This window comes from Pteropus alecto, unplaced genomic scaffold (genome assembly GCF_000325575.1).
Source record: "Pteropus alecto unplaced genomic scaffold, ASM32557v1 scaffold195, whole genome shotgun sequence".
NCBI classification, from domain to species: Eukaryota; Metazoa; Chordata; class Mammalia; order Chiroptera; family Pteropodidae; genus Pteropus; species Pteropus alecto.
This window is the reverse complement of record NW_006438073.1, coordinates 767,016-784,348: the sequence shown is the minus strand read 5'-3', so window position 1 is coordinate 784,348 and position 17,333 is coordinate 767,016. Positions and strand designations below refer to the sequence as shown.

Genomic DNA, 17,333 nt, shown 5'->3' with positions numbered 1-17,333 from the left:
CAGTGAATGCTGTTTCAAAACAAATAACTAAAGAGTGCTTATGAGACCAGAAGTTATGTCAAAGAAGTGGGAGGATTCTTTAGAATTCATATGTTATTTCTTAGAGTTCTATGTTGAGCATTTTTTTGGAAGGCCACAAGGCTAACATTTTTTTCCGAAGAAATACTTTAGAAATAGATAAATATTGAACAATTAGATTTTATTTTTCTTAGAAACAGAATATGTTCCTTGTACTTGCATATTTCCCAGGCAGATTTTGTTTTTGTTTCTTCTTGTTTTTGAAAAACAGACATGCAAGACACTTGCTTAAAATGACATTTAAGCTTTTTATTTAAACAGACTAAATTCAAAAAAGTCATGGTAACTTTTATGCAGAGTGTGATCAAGTTGTTGTTTTGGCTCAATCTGGCATAGGTTAGCCATGGCTGAGTGACATAAAACTATGTGAAAAAAAAAATTTATCCCCCCCACCCCCCACAAAGTTCTTACTTAAAAAAACATCTTGTGGGCAATGAACTTTCATTTTGGAATGATGACCTCAAAAGTATAAAATCACACTATTCAGGAAAATTATCTCAAAAAATTTTAAATCTTGAGCTAAAAATTTAATTTAATATCTAATCATTCTAGTGGCTATAGAGTAAAAGTAGGCAGTAAGATTTGAGCATCAGACCAATTTGGATCTCTACTTCTGATGGCTGAAACCCTGAGTGAACAAGACGTTTTTGTTTACATTCCTTCTTCTTGAGAAAGCTTTGCAGGATTGATAGTGGACAGGACATCCTTTTATTCACAGAGAAATTAGAAATGGGAGATTTTTGAGAGGCTTAGTAAAAAAAACTCAAAATAGATAGGAGTCTGTAGGTCTTACTTTGGAAGATCATTTGTAGAAATCACTATCCATGATTCTTTAAAACTCGCAAAAGAGCAAAAAAGGAACCAATGTCATTCACATTTAAAACCTGATATTATAAGTTACAAAGTGATTTAAGAGCTGTAAAGATCGTTAAAAATCTGTCCTACAAATTTTTTCTCTAAATTTAATTTTTAAAAATTATTGTCCGAAAACTTGATTTATGCTTATATACTTATTAATTTATTTAATAAAAATTTTTGAGAGCCATTGTTCTAAATACTTGGGATACACCAGCGAACAAAAAAGACAATAATTCATTTCTTTGTGGAACCAAACTTCTAGTTGAGAGAGACTTATAATGAACAAACAACATAAGTAAAATGTCTGCTATGTAAGTAGAATAAGTAGAATATGTCAGGGTGAGTGAGGGGATGGGGAGTGCTGGAGGTCAAGTTGCAGCCATAAATAAGGGAAGCAGGGCAGGCCTAAGGGAGAGCTGAGGTCTGAGAAAAACTTGAGAACAGTTAGAGTCAAGATCCCCTTGGTGCATTCAGGATGATGCAAGGAAGCCAGTGTGGCTGCAGCAGGATGAATAAAGCTGGGAGTAGCAGGAAATGAAATTACAAGGTAGTGGTGGTCATGCCATACTGTGAGCCAGGTAAGGACTTTGATGTTTTGAGTTATTTAGAGTGCGTTGGGCAAGTTTGAGGACAGGAGCGATGGGATGTGATCAATTTCCATTTTGAAAGGACCATTCGAGCTGCTGTGTTGGGGAGACCTTGGGAGGAGGTGCTAAGTATAGAAGCAAAGAAATCTAAGAGAGGGTGTGCTATGATCTAGTGTGAGAGATGGTGGTGATTTGGGGCAGGGCATAGTTGGGAAATGGAATGATCATATTTTTAATAGAATTGGAAGGTAGAGCACCCATAGATGGATCAGATATGAGAGAAACTGAGAAGATAAATATTTGTAATCCTAGTTTCAAGAAACTCATGCAGACCATTTTCACATGACAGTCCTCAAATTTTGATACATTTCAGAAGTACAATTCCTTTATATCCAAATGATGGGGAAAAAAATCAGCTAAAGCAAACCGAAAGAAGCGATAAATAAAAAGAAAAAAACCCCTGCAAACTGTGGCCCATCGGCCAGTGGCAAGGGAGGAAGTCTCTTAAACACAAGAAGTGGTAAAATCAATTTTAGAAATTAAAATTTAATCCTAGTAAGGGTGAATCTTGCACAGCTGTTTACTGAAGGCCACTTGATGACATGTACTGTGTAAAATAATAGAAGTGCTTGCGAGTGAGATAGTTGTATTGGAGATGATCAGTGACGACCCATTTAAGGAAAAGGTAGAGAAAAAAATTCATGCCCCCTCTTCAAGATGCAAAAAAGTATCACAAACTCCGTGGTTGAACACCGAGCTGATTTTAAGATTATGCTAAAATTAGCCTTTGTGTTCTTGCCTCTTGCTTTACCAGTTCATCCCCACACCCCACTCTTCTAGCAGTTGGTCACTAGATGTGGTGACTGTCCCACAACCTTTCATTCTCACTGCCACTGTCCTAGTTGGTGCCCGCATTAACTTTGGCCTGGGTTATTGAAATAGCAGGCTTTTTTTTTTATTTTTTCCTTTCTGTGTCTCTAATTTCTCTCCTCTTAAAAACCACTTCCAAATTAGTCTTCCTAAAGTATAGTTCTGATAATTTTGGTTCACCTGAGCAAGACCTTTCAGTGAACTCTTGTTGTTTATCGAATTAATTCTGGACTCACCGGCTTGGTATTCAAGGCCCTTGGGCTCACTTTAGACTGCCATTATGGTTGTTGCTGATTCTACCTTTGTCATCAGCTCGACAAACTGCCTGTCATTTCCTCAAAGCTCTTCAGACTTTCCTTCTTTTGGGCCTAGAATTATTAAGTTTTTCCACTTGTAGGAACCACTCGCCACCCTCCTAGGCCTGTAAGGCAGGATAATCCTGCCCTCTCCCGAAGTCTTCGCGTTCTTATAGTGCGTTGTTTTTTTGACACCTTTTTCATGTTGTTGTCATCTGCCTTGTATTATAGATTTTGTTTATCTGATTTATTTCTCTAATTATTAAATTCTTAAAGTCAGAGGCATTGTCTAATATCTTTTTCTTTACCCGTAACATTTATGGCTGTGTCTAACACATATTTGGAACACAATAAATATTTATAATGGACTGATAAATGGGAGAGTGGGTGATTATTGTGACTTTATCCCCAACTTCTACAGATTTATTACTCTGCAAATATTTCCCCAGGTGAATTAGGAGTTACTACTTTACATTTGTCTGGTACTTTCATGTCTCTATGAGAAGGATGGTCCCATTTGACTCTCCCAAAAATTCGATATGAGTTTTACAAGTGAGGAAGCCAGGTTCTAGAGAAGTAAATTTAACTGTCCTAAGTATCATTTGCAAGCTTAAGCTTACATTTTATTAAGATATTCTTTTATGTTATTTCATTTGCTCCTCTCAGTAAATCTGAGTCAGTCAGTCAGGTAGCTAATGAGTATTTTTGTGCATGGACCACGTACTAGGTAATGCTGTGGATAAGGGATGCTGGACTGAAATAGACAATGTCTCTTCCCGTGTGCATCTTAAGTTCTAAAGTGAGGAAGAAGCACAATAAATCTGTGATTCCAAGAAAATAATCTCTAGCACTGATAAGTGGTGTGAAGAAAAAAAATAGGGCATTGATGCTAGGGAGAGGCCATTGTTGAGAATGGGAAGATATTGTTTTGCCTACCACTGCCAGGGAAGAACCTGCTGAGGAAGGGACATTTGAATTGAGACCAAAATGATGGGAAGAAGGCGGCCAACAAACAATCCAGGGAAGGAGCCTTTCAGGCAGAAGGAACGAGAGATTTGTTCAATGAACAGAAAGAAGACTAATGTGGCGAGAAAAAAGAGGAGAAGGTAGGCAGAAGGAGATGCTTCTGGAAGGGTAGCTAGGGGTCCATGTAGGCCTTCTCAGATATTAAAGGCTATGGCTATTTTTTTTTTTTTTACATGTAAGGGAAATTATTAGAGGATTTTCAGCCAGGGAATATTGTCATCTGTTTCATGTTTTAGAAATACTGTAACTGTTGTTTGGAAGGGAGAATGGACTGGGGTGGGGAGCAGGGTAAGAAATCAGTAGATTAAGACTTGGAGGTAAAGTGACTTCTCCAAGGTCAGGGTTGGAGTGAGGAGTGAGTCTTTTGATAGTTTATTGACCAAGGTCATGCTGAAGGTCAGGCACAGAGTAGGGCGTATACTATATAAGGTCATCGAATTTTTAGGGCAATTCTTCTTCTACTAGCACGTGGTAGAAATACAAACAATACTTTCTAGGGCTTACCAGCAATGAGCTGGTTTGTTTTTATTAATATAGCTAATAAAAGGAAAGAAAAGCTGTGCATGTTCCTTTTTTTAAAATTAGTTTTATTATGTTCGGTCTTAAATTATTCTTTTATCTTCCATTTTTATATGCTTTGACTAATATAGCTTAAGATTTATATACTGACTCATTTCTTCCTAATTACAGGCTTTTGGTGGCCATTTAAAATTATTTTTCTCTATGTCAAACTTCTGTTTTTAAAACAATAAAGAAATAGGGTTTGTAGCTAATTAGCATTTGAACTATGCTTCTTCAACGAATAGAAGTGTTTCATACAGAAAATGGGAGAAAGTCATATTGAATTTTTAATGTAGTCATATACATAGTTTCTTCATTAACACTAAGATCTTTAAAATGCCTCTAATTTTCTCATTAAAAAATAAAATATTTAAATCCCAAATGTTCTGAAATGCGTGAAACCATCTACAATGATCAATCTCTAATAAATAAAATAATAATTTTGTTTGAGATCATGAGAACAGTTTATGAGAATCTTTGCAGCCAGTACCAGCCACTTTTAGATCCAAGGATTAGGATAAATCATCCATAGCAACGTACAGGGAATTTCAGGGTGCTCTTCAGTAAGAAGTTGAACTACTCAGGGCTGTTTTTCTTCACGCCACTGGCTCTCTAGTTTGCTCTTTCTTGGCCTTAATTTGTGACCAACTGTGTGTCAGGCACAGATACAACAAACGGAAATGCAAAAAATGATTAAAAACAGCCTGTTCTCAACTTTCCAACCAAAATAAACAAATCAATCAGCAATTACAGTATCAGTTGACGATTAAAATAATAGTCCACTTGGTATGCTGGAAGTAAACTCAGGAGCACCAGTCAAAGGTCCCTGTCTTACCCTGAAGCCCCCAGAGAAGATTTCTGGGAGGAGCTGGTCCCTGAACCGACACTGGAAGAATAGACTTGCGTTGACCACACAGGGGTGAGACTGTCACACCTTTCAACCTTCATTTGACTTGCAATGGGGAGTTTTATGAGTATCTTACATGGATGGTTCACAGAAGGCAATGAGCTAAAAGTTCTTTGTTTAACATGTAGCTGTTCATAGGTACAGAATGGTAACAGCGAACCATGATTTGGCACCACACTATCCATTAAACACGTTCCCATATTGAATATTCGTGCTCCAGTTCCATTTGGTTTGTATTTTGTCAATCTCTCTTCTAATGAAAACTCTCTCTGACCTGATACACATAGTCTTTTTCTCATTTCTTTTTTCCTTCTCTACAGTTTTTCTCCTCATTCCTCCTCTTCCTTCTCTTTCCCCTTCCACCTACCCTTCTCCTCCACCTTCTTATTCTTCTCCTTTTTTCTGGCTCACTTTTCTTTTCTTTATTTAAAAATCAAATTTATACATATTCTATGATGCTAGGAAAAAATGGATTGAAATGATTTGCACTGTTTTTGAGTATTACCACAAACAGGAATCCAATTCTGATGTGCATGTAACCTGTCTTTCCTTAGGCGTTTAAACAGAATTTTCAGGTTCAGAGGCTTATGGAATGTGCTGCAGCAACTGTGTGTAGTTTTCTGCTCAAACAGCCCATTTGTTAATTTGCTGTAATCAAATTAGAGAGTATCAGCAGGGGCAACAGGAAATGCTTGTGCTCGGTCTCTTTTCAGAAAAGGAAGCTAGCTGATCACATGGAAGCCAAGTGATTTACCAAAATAGCTCACTATTGAAGAACGTGTCAGGACTGGGCCTGAATGGGTATTTTTGTTAATATTTCTTTTGTAGGTTCTGTATTGTGTAAACTGTTCCTGGCATTTGTTTGGACAGTTTGGGGAGGGGGTTTGCGTTTTTTCCTCTTGATAACTGGGGTTTTATTTAGTGAATTATAGGTCTTTCTTTGATCTCTTAGTTATTAAATGGTTGGAATGTTTTAAGGCAACTGGTTCCCAAGCTCATTGACACATTCCTGAATGGAAAGCTTTCATGTCTTTGCAAATATACTATTATTTAGAAGATTTGTGTGATGAGTTAGTATTTTAACTGGATATTGCAAAGTCATGCTACTAAAAAGTGGATTTATTTATTATTGAACAATTCATGTCTAGTATGCAGCAACTGGGCATGCATTGGTTACATACTGGCTTTTTCCAACAGAACTCAGAGCTTAGAACTTACAAAATTCTTGGGAATAATTGGTTTGAAACAAAGTCAGCCATTCTGAGTTAGTTGTAATGATCTTGAGGTTTTTCAGGAGAAAACTCTAGTTTACCCTTTGGCTTCTTCCTTCTGGCAGTTCCCTCCCTCCCACATCCTTGGAGTTTTGGATGCTTGAAAGTAACAGGAGTATTCCGTAGGATGATATAATGAAACTGAACCATAAAATGCCTTCTCTGTCTCATCTGCCCTTGGAGACATTGGGCAACTCAGAGAGCACAGGTTTCTAGATTTTTGGATTTTACTCACCAATAAAATGAAAAATGGAGGACAACATATTATTGCCAAGTCATTATTTTGCTATATAGGATATTAAAAACAAAACAACTCCAAAAAGACAAAAGCTAATATCTACCATCACCATTTTCCAAATATATTTTCACATCAAAATGTAACAAAGATAAAATCTCAGAAGTCTGCGATTTCAAGACAAATGAAGTCTTTCCCAAGAGAAGACTATTGGTGGTACCGCGTTGATGTCTACTCCATCAACGCATCAGGATTGGTGAAACTTTTACCAAGGATTGCCATTTATCCTTAAACTGTATGTTACAATCTGCTTTAGGAAGCTCCTACATTATCAACCTACTTTTCATAGTCCGTGGCGCAGTTTTTGATTTCTTTTTCATTAATCAGGAGCCTGAGAATGTATCCTTGTCTTCTCTGGTGAAAGTTTCTTAAAGTTTTTTAAAATATCGAAGAGAAATGACAACATTATTTAACCTATGTAGTTATGAGCTGATACTGGTTACGTATGAAGAAATATGTGAAACATATTTGAGGATTGAAATAGATGCGCTTTGCCCCACATCACTGGTCTCCACTCACTTAATATGATTTTGCTTCCTATCTGGCTCTAGCTTTTGCTTTCTTTCTCTTAATTACCTTTCTTAAGAGTTTTTGCTCAATCAATGAGAATTCAGTGATAGATTGCAATCTACTTTTTGTTCAAACAATCATTCGGTTTTCCAAAGAACTCTCCCAAGAGGACTTTTAAATTTCTGGAGAGCACTGAAGAATAGGGTAAATCATGCTATGGAGATCTTTCAGATCTTAGAACAGTGAATTCAGAGTGACACAGATTGGTTTTTAGAAAATGGTATCATAATGTCTGTCATACAGATACCTAATATGTTTTTCTTTTGACTCTCTTATTACTGGCCACTTTTTGAAACACTGGGGTACCTTTATTGAATACGAAAAGTGGAGAATGCTGGTTTAATCATGATTTATTTCATTCTTTTTGGATTTTATCTATGCAAAACAGGCACAGCAGGCGTCTTCATCTTCCCTGAAATCAAGTGAAACGTCGTCTTCTTTCTCTTCCCTGGAAAGTACAATAAAGACATCCAGCAGCTTGACCTCCTTATCTAAAGAAAGACAGTCTTGGATCAACATGGTTAACAGTTCATCCACTGCTGAAGATGTGGGACAATCAATAGCAATCGCTGTGCAGCTTCACTCACCTGCACCCTCGGAGGCAAACAGTTGCAAGGCCCTGGAAAACAGCTTTGCCATGTCGGAAAGTGGATTTTTGAACTCTTTATCGAGCGATGACACATCCTCACTGAGTAGCAACCTAGACCATCTTAGTGTCCCAGACAAGCCTACTGGATCAAAGATGATGGACAGAGGTAAACCAAGAAATTGTTTACTCTTCTTTAGAGAATGACTATTTGGTGTGGTTGTGGAACTCTAATGTTAACTTGTGAAAAGAGTGTTAAAAGTCATGAATGATGATGCAGTAATTGGATGGTCAGGTGCACCTAAGCCCAGGGGCTACCTCTATAGAGGAGTTTGCATGTGGGAAGCCAGCTTCGAGGCCAATCATGACCTCTTATAAGCGTCACTAACCAAATGCTTATGAAATGATCATACGCTGATATTTTTTCACCAATCTGAGGAAAGGCTTGTCTCTTTTTGGCTCCATGTGCTATGCTCTGGAGCTTGTGGGGATATTTATGATGTAACCTCCATGGTTCCAAACAAATTTAGAGCAACCATCTTTCCTGGGCCATGACCACGGATGAAGTTTGGTTGGCCCAGCTAGCGGGTTCCTGAAGGTGCCTGTGAGGTTAACAGGGAGACAGACAATTGACGTACACTTTGGAGAAAGCACAGAGCTTTTAAACACAAAATAGAGCACAGTGTATGTTTTTGAAAAACAAAAACAAAAACACCCACATTTTAAGTCTTAGCAAAGGAAAGAGTTAATAGAGTCTAAATATTAATTAATAATGTGAGCTTTCTTAGTATTCTGTGATAGTTGGTCCTTATCTTTTATTCAGACTAACTTTTCTTTTATTATTAGTTTCAATCATGGTGTCTCTTTTCTGATGGTCTGTGCCTTATTCATTCTAGTGTAGAACATGCTCACCTGATATGAGATATTGAGCAATGAGAAGATGATGAGTTTGGTCTGTCTTTTCAGGGTGCTGTTGAGAGAAATCTGACTAGCTACATTCCCATGATACTTAGTCAGAGTGGTAAAGTTTTTTTAAGTTCTCAAATCTTCAGATGTACCTTATTAATTTAGTATTTGATATCAGAGTAATTTAAGCCAAGGATTACAATTGCGAATCCAGTTGTGTGGTTGTGTGTGTGTGTGTGCGTGTGTGTGTGAATGTGTGTGTGTGAATGTGTGTACAGTATTTTAAAGAATCTGAATACCGAGGCTGAGAACTCATTCTCCAAGTCACCGCAGTTGTCACCACTCCCTGTGGCCTTACCTGAAAAAGTTTCACGCAGTCGAGTTATCTGCCTGGCTTCTGATGGCATTTTTTGCTTGACACCCCTAACTCAGGCCAACAATTTACTGTACATTTTTAAAAAGTAGAGTGAATGAAGTTATTGGCAAACCAATCTACTTCTATCGGTGAATGATATATAATACGGAGGGCAATGGAAGTAATGCCACTGAGGGATATGGAGGGGTCAAGTTCTGACTGAGGAATGGAAAATGGTAGACGCATGCTGGCCTCCGGTGTGTGAAATGCTGTTATGCAGAAAAATGGTCTTCATTTGCATCTGCTCGGAAGTACGAAATTGAGGCCAGTGGTACAACTAAAAAGAAGGTAGTTTTAGGTTCAGCATAGAAAACTTCCTTTGAACATTGAAAACATTCAAAAAGGAAGGAATGCATTCCTTGTCATTGGAGGTGTTTACTCACTCTGAGACAATCATTTTCATTGGCTATTAATTGCATATTGCATATTGATCATAACCTTTGTTCTCACAAAGACACACTGAAGAGAGAGTTTAAATATCTCAAACTCGATGGCCTCTAACTTCATCCTTAGAAAATCTTCCCAGATATAGGACTGGTAACATTAGAGAAAGTAATCGAAAGTACCACATCTCTTCTTTCCCCACTAAAAACTCATAGTCATTGGGCCATAGGGTAGAACAGTTTCATACATATACCCATACTCACACCCACACCCGCAGCACACCAGGATGAAGATGGCTTCGAAAGCAAAATAGAGAATAAGATTCCATTTGCATTTCTTTCCCAAGGGATAACTCTGCAGATTGAAAGTTTCGTCTAGGATGACTAATTTGAGAGTCATAGGAAGTTGTATGCAGTTCTTACCCTTGTCTAAATGTCACTCTTGGGATGCATGCATTGCAGAGCCTGGCTGGGTACTTGCAGTGCTTTCAACCTAAGAAGGAAGACACCTTGTATTTTCAAATTCTGAGTTAACTGCAGAGTGCCCAATAGAATCTGTATGCTTCTTCGAACAGCTTGATGTGAAGCTATTTCTCTCAGTAGAAATAAAGAGAAAATAAAAGCATTCTTCTCTCACTGATTTGTTGGCAGTTACCATATGATACAAAATTTTTGCTGGTGATTTTCTTCTGCTGCTGAGGATTTGGTTAAATTCCCAGAGGAGCTAAAACTACATAAAGTCATTGCTATGGAAACAGCTACCCAGTCTTTGCTTGTATTTCTGATGACTTGCTATGGAGAATCAGATTGTGTATTTTGCTTTTTTTTTTTTTTTAACCTATTTGTATTGGAGAAGAAAGTAGCTTTTTATTTTTCTGACTTTTAAAATTTACTTTTTTCTGCCAATTAGAAAAAGAAAGAAAAGCCTTGAATTTCCTGTGACCGAAATATCATTCAGGATGTTTTCATGACAGGGACTGATAGAAGTTTCAATATGGCCCAAAACAGGAGTTAAGATTTTAAATTAAGCCCCAGGCTCAAGATTTGTTTGCTAGAGAAAGAAACTATTTCAGAAAAGATGCTTAAAGATTAATAACTGAGCCCTGACACAAGCAAATAGCATGAAATAGAGCCTGCTTTTTATTTCGACAATGAGAGACATATTTTGGAGTTTGTATACAATTAAAATGTGGTTGCTAGAATTCTATGCTGAATCTAAATATCCTTTTAGGCGTTTCTACCCTGCTGTGTAAACTATTAAAAAATTCAGAATGTTAATTGCCTTTCCACATTGGTGGTTTCAGAGTTCCAGAGCCCCAGAGCTCCCTGGATTCTTCAGTCTCTCTATAAGGCATTGGGGAAAAGGGGTGATTGGGGTTAATGAAATGTTCATCTCAGTTTTTCTCTATGCTATACCTTTTTTTTTTTTTTAAAAAAAAGATTATTTGGCCCATGACTTATGCTTTTGTGATGATCACTCACATTATATGTCTCTACTTAAATATGATAACAACATGGAGAAAATTTCACTATACTTACTCCATAAATGGAGCGTCTATACCCTGGATGGTGAATAGCTAATGACCACTAATAAGATGAAACCCAATTTATTCAAATATGTTTTTCAAGTACAGGTATAGACAATTAATCTGGGAATCATGTTGAATAAAAAGCGTTCTTAGTGAAGAGACAAGCACACTAGAGCATGCATGACATCTCAGGCAGTGGCATAAAGGAGCCAGATTTGGGGATTTAACAAATATTACAAAAATTTTTATACAATCTGAGTGCAAAAAGTACAGATGCTGCATTATTTTAGCTAGCTACTTCAGAGATTGCTATAGGAATTGTGTGGCATGTCTCTTTAGGAAGAAAATAATGAAAAAAAAAGTTGAATACTGAATTCCATTCAATTTAGCATTATTTTTATCTTTGAGTACCTAATATCTATTCAAGTACATTGTGGTAATAGGAAATACAGAGATGAGCAAGATACAATTTCTAGTCTCAAACATTTTAACATCTAATAGGGAGAGTGGGAGGAATAAGATGCACTTAACCAAAGAAAGCAGAGTAAAATAAATGCTACCAGGAGATATAAAGTACTGGAGGCATTTAAAAGTGTGCAGGGACTCAAAATGTGGACGATCGCAGCAAAGTGATCTAAGATGTGATCTAAGTGGGTGGTTCTGTGTGTAGAGAGAGGAGACGTGGGGAAGATAGAAGTTTGGATGATGTTGAAAACTGAGCTAGTCGTTAATTTATTTCAATAGATGATGGATGACCATTTCCAACCAGAGTAATCATAAATTGAGCTATACTTCAGAAAAATTATGTTAACTTTCGAATGTAGAGTAGAAGAGAATAAGAGGAGATTTATTCTCTTAAAAATAAGGAAATTAGAAGAGTTTGGAAGCTTTTATAATAGCTGCGGTGGCAGTGGAAATAGAAATTAAAGGAGAGACTTGGAGAGTTCTTTAGCATGCTTATCAAGGTGAAGACTGATCTTGACCTTTGTACCTCTATCACTTAATTTAGTCCCTAGAAGATTTCCTATTGATTTATATTTTTGAGCTATAATTTGAAAAGTGATCTGAAAATGAGACTATTTACTCCTAGGAAAATCTCGGATCTATAATTAATAATCTCAGTCACTGATGACCCAAACATCTACTTCCTCTGCTCCAGGTGAGGTGGCTAAAGATCTCTAGAAGATGGCATGAAATAATACCGATTATCTGTAAATTTGTACAATATAATTAGTTCATTTTTAGTTGTCAGACCTTTATCTCATCTTTTTCCTCCTTACTTCATATTACTTTTCCTGAGGCTAAGGGTTATGAATGGGAGATGGAGGGAAGTCGCTAAGGCAAGGGTTTTGAAGATGACGACAAGCATAATCTAGATTTTGGAGGTATGTAATCTCAGAGAGACATCAACAGATTGGAAGATGTAAGGGGTTTAAGGAATTGGAGGTCACAACTAAAGATATGTAGATTCAGAAGAGACAGAATAGGAAAAAGAAGATCCTTGTACTCAGAGAGAAGTAAATTTACAGGTGAAGGTTTTAGATGTTTAACAATCTGAAGAGTTGGGGCGAAGGTATTTAAAATGGTCTGCTCTGGGTGTCAGATAAACTAGGCATACCTCTGCTCGTGGGCACAGGAGTTCTGTCAGAACACTGAGTTCATTCCAGACCAAACCCGCAACTGTCATGAAAAAAGCAAGGCTTTGCAATCAGTCATATTTGACATTCCTTTAAAAGCTATGCTACGAGAACAGTGTTTTATCAAAATTTTTGAACAAATTTTTTTTTGTTTATGTAGAATATAGAAAACAACATTGGGAGACAAAATCAAGACTATTTTCATATTTGATAGTAAAGCCATTTCTAAATCAGTGGAACCTGAGCCAAAGGGAGGGGCCATAGGTTTATCTCCTTGGTCTGGCAGCAATGCAGAAGTTCCTACTGTGTATATGTGGCCAAGTGGACATGGGTGGTTTTAAACGTTACCAAATGGTCTTCAATTTTTTTTTCCTTTTTATAACTTCCTGCTTTTGAGTCAATGCTTGGCTTTCTAGTTTTTTGTGTGTGTGTGACTCTTTTCATATTTATACACTTCAGCATTTTTTTGTTTCATGGGGAGCAGAGTGGGCAGGGGATGCATAAGAAGAACTGATCAGATAACTCAATAGCAGATGGTTTATGTGGCAACTAGTGAGTCCTGTAAGGGGTTTGGATTTTGTTCCAAGTGCAATGGGGTGTTTTCAGAGAAACTGAAGTTGAGGAGTGTTATGGTGTGTTTTACATTTCTAAAAGGTTATGTCACTATGTGGAGAATGGATATTAGGAAGTTGAAGTAGAACAGTTGTGTAGCTATTGAATGAGCCAACAGTGACATGATGATGGTCTGGACTAAATCCGTAGCGATGGGAGGGGGTGCAGGGAAAATATACAAATTTGGGGCACAGTTAAGGATAAAATATAAGAATGTAAGATTCATAAATGTTCTTGTCTGTTTTAGTCTATTTCTAGGCTCTCAGATATACTGCCTTAACACACAGTGGACAGTCAAAGAATATTAGATGGATAAGTCGAATAAATGGATGGCTCAAATGTGAAAGAAAGAGAGAAATCAAAGATAAGCCAAAAGTTTTTTTTAGCACATTCGGTCCTCTATAGCATTAAATATAATTGCAACTCTATAGGATTATTATCATTTCCTGGGAAAAGATTTCCTAGTAGAGATTTAATGGCCATATTTAAATACATAACTCTAAATATATACCTCAGGTCCTTGCATAATGTCATTTTATTCAATGTCATGTGAATAAAATGACATTATTATGTTATGTTGACGAGATGCCATAGGAACTTAACTCTTGTTTATATCAATTAGCCTATGGTAAAATTGGTCTCATTATATGTTGTTTACTAGCAGTTTCATGAACCTATCAATAATGTTGAGTGAGGACTTACCGTACATTGAGGATTTTCTGTAAGGCAAAAATAACGATGTTATGCAAGTGATTATAGATCACAGTAGACTATAATAGAAATAAGGAAAAGAGAGCTCCATCTTAAAAAGGCAAGGGCATTAATCTGTTCCAAACCTTCGTTTTCTGCTTAGTGAAATCGAGATAGGGTCACTTCTTCCTTCCTCTTGCCTGACTGCTCTTGTCCTGTAGTGTCCTCCCTTCCCTAACCCACCCTTCTTCTGAATCTTCCATGTCTATATGTTGTTCTGACTAGTCTCCATTGCGGAGCCACATGGTTGATGAAGCCAAGGTTGACTATTTATCTATAGTGCATGATATTTTTATTCTTGATTTTAGGCAATTTTCCAGTTTTTTTCCTATTTATTTCCCATTCAGCTTTCATCTTATAAATATATTTTTAGAAGAAAAAAATCCTGACCATATGCTTGTGTGTGTGTGTGTGTGTGTGTGTGTGTGTGTGTCTGTGTGTGTACATGCCAGTGTTTTTGTTTTCCTAGGATGTGGGCAGATATAGAAATTTTATGTCTATATTATATATTTCAGCAAATCCTGGGTGCTCATATGATTAGAAGAATACATTTTAAAAACAAATGGAACATTTGTTTTGAGAATGTAAAGCTATGTATCAGATGCTTGGGCAATGGACTCAACCTAAGATTATTTCAAAAAATGACTGCCACAGAGACAATGATAATAAAATAAAAGAACAACGATAAAGATCATCCAATAGAGAGTAGGTTTGTTATCAATAAAAGCAATAATATAGTAGAAGAGTATTGAGTTGCCTTACTTAATAGAAACATCAAACACCCAAGAGCAAATAGGTAGATGACTCAGTAGAGAATGTAAAGCAAATATGGAAAAATAAGGAAAATTAAAGTGAAACTATTGTTTTCTCAGACTTACAAGAGTATGGGTAAAAATACCAGCTTTATACTTGGATGTTCTCTCTGACTTACAATCTGTTTTTTTCTCTTATAGAATTTTTTTACTTGCTATATGTTTTTCAATCACATCTTTCCCAGCTAGCATTCTTCCAACATTGCATTCTCTGTTTTTAAGCACTTATACCTTTGTTATATATAGGGCCACAGCCTCTCATGACCTTGACTCTCACCTTCTGCTCCCGATTTGAACTAGTTATTATCCTCAGGTGCCCAGTTCAAACATCCAAGCAGAGAATCTGATCATCTGAACTGTGCCCTAGGCTGCTGGCCAGCTCATGAATTTCCTGTCCAAGAGTCTGGTGCCCTGTGGCCCTGTGAGAAGAGAGTTTGACATATTAAACATGGGCACCTCAAAAGCAGATGCTCTGGGTGGAGATTTTTCTCTTGGAAGACAAGAGGAGTGGGAATAGGCATCTGAGCACTGGCCTGGCCAGTCCAACCCAACCAGCTGCCATCTCAGTGGCTATAGGTCACCTGATTTGAAACCTTTTTCATTGAACTTCATTCAAAATGTTTAAAGCGGTGAGCTTTGGTCAGAACCTAGTTTGTCTCTTTGTGACTTTGGTCGACATTTTTAATCTATGTCTTGACATTCTTTTCTTCACATCAAGGTTAATAACACTTTCCTCATAGGGTTGTTACCAAGATAATGACCTAAGGTTGATACAGCAGTTAACACGGTGCATGTCACATAGTCAAAACTCAATAATGTCCACCAGCGGCAAGGGCAGCAGACACAGGCAGTCTCTCTCAAAATTATACTGTGCTAATGTTCTTGTGTCGGTTGTATCCTTACCCTTAAGATGAGTTATCCAGATTTATCTTAGTTGTATCAATTAAATTCGTCTGTCATTATGATACAAGTTTTTTGCTGTGTAGTAGAGTTGTCAGAGTCACTGTTTAGAGAAAGCCTGTACAATGCTTTCGATCAGTTGACATCAGGTGCTGTATTAAATAACATTTGTCAAGACTGAAAGGCTGCACTGAATGTCCAAATAACTATGTAGTTATTTCTTCTCTTTGTAACAAGCGCCTTCCCTGGTCTTTCCTTTCTCAAGCACTTAGAAAACAGGGAATTCTGTTTCTACCTAAACCTTTCCAAGTGTTTCATGCTTGGGAACTAACATTATTTCCTCTGAACATCATTTAGACTTTTCCAATCTCTAAAAGTTTTGCTTTTAAATTCGAATATGAAATATGGTGTACGAACTCCTCTCTTGTCTCCCGAAGCCAGCATTTATGTTCTAAAGAGAAAATAAGAACCGCTTTCTAGAAAGCACAAGGAAACACCAAAAATAAGATAGTGGGGGAGGCAAAGTTAAAAATACAACATTTAAAGAGAGAATCTGCATACAATGTTCTTGACAGCCAAATTCTGGGCCTACTGGAACATGCCTGTTCCGTCAGAAGCAAACAATAGGCTGGAATACGTAGGAGGATGAGAAGGGAATAGCACAGCCATTTGGCATAATCTTGGAAAGGAGCGAACTTCTAACCATTAGTTCAAAACATTGTTTTGTCTCATTTGCTAATGTCACCAAAAAAGATCTTGTTAAAAAAAAAAAAAAATACCGTGTCTTTCTTGTGTAGGAAATGTTAGATTGCTGACCTGAATTTCGAGAAAGTTTACTAATCCCACCCCTTAAGATGGCCTGATCTAGTCTAACAGATGTAAATAGTCATCAGCATTTACTTCAAAATCATGCCAAGTCCACATAGGAGATAGCGATGCTATAGAGCAGGGATCTTGGAATACTCCTTTGAGCAAAGCCATAAGTACATTTTTTTTTTTTTAATCAAATGTGGCACAGAGAAAATAGATGCTGCTTTTTGGACAAGTCTCAACTTTTTTATTGTGACTCCTGTCCCTTTTTTTCCCCAATGAGCTGAGGCTGGTGTTTCATGACAAATTGATGGCAAACAGTCTAAAAACTCAAAGTATGGTTCATGGACCAGCAGTTCTGGCATCACCTAGCAGCTTATTAAAAATTTAGAATCTCAGCACCATCCTAGACTTTCTGAGGCAGAATCTGCATTTTAACAAGATCTCTAGGTGATTTTCGCCTAGAGTTTGAGAAGACTGGTTTAGAAGCCCATGGACAGTACAGTGTGGAAATAAACTTTTATTCTTAAGTCCATCACCAATTTACATTTGGGAAAGATTACTTACTGTTTTCCAAGAATCTCTATTTTTTTCTCATCCATAAAATAAAAGCAGTTTTCATCTTTTTTGACAAAGCACTTAGGCTTGATGAGATAGTCTATAAAGTACCTTCT

The 17,333-nt window shown here is 37.1% G+C and overlaps 1 protein-coding gene across 1 annotated transcript in view; it reads left to right on the top strand.

Moving 5' to 3' along the window:
* IPCEF1 (interaction protein for cytohesin exchange factors 1) overlaps positions 1-17,333 on the top strand; it is an 80,941-nt gene that overhangs the window by 50,925 nt on the left and 12,683 nt on the right. Inside the window, exon 9 of the mRNA XM_006915057.2 lies at positions 7,708-8,074. Within this exon, the coding sequence (XP_006915119.2) occupies positions 7,708-8,074 (367 nt within the window). The remainder of the gene's footprint in view (positions 1-7,707; positions 8,075-17,333) is intronic.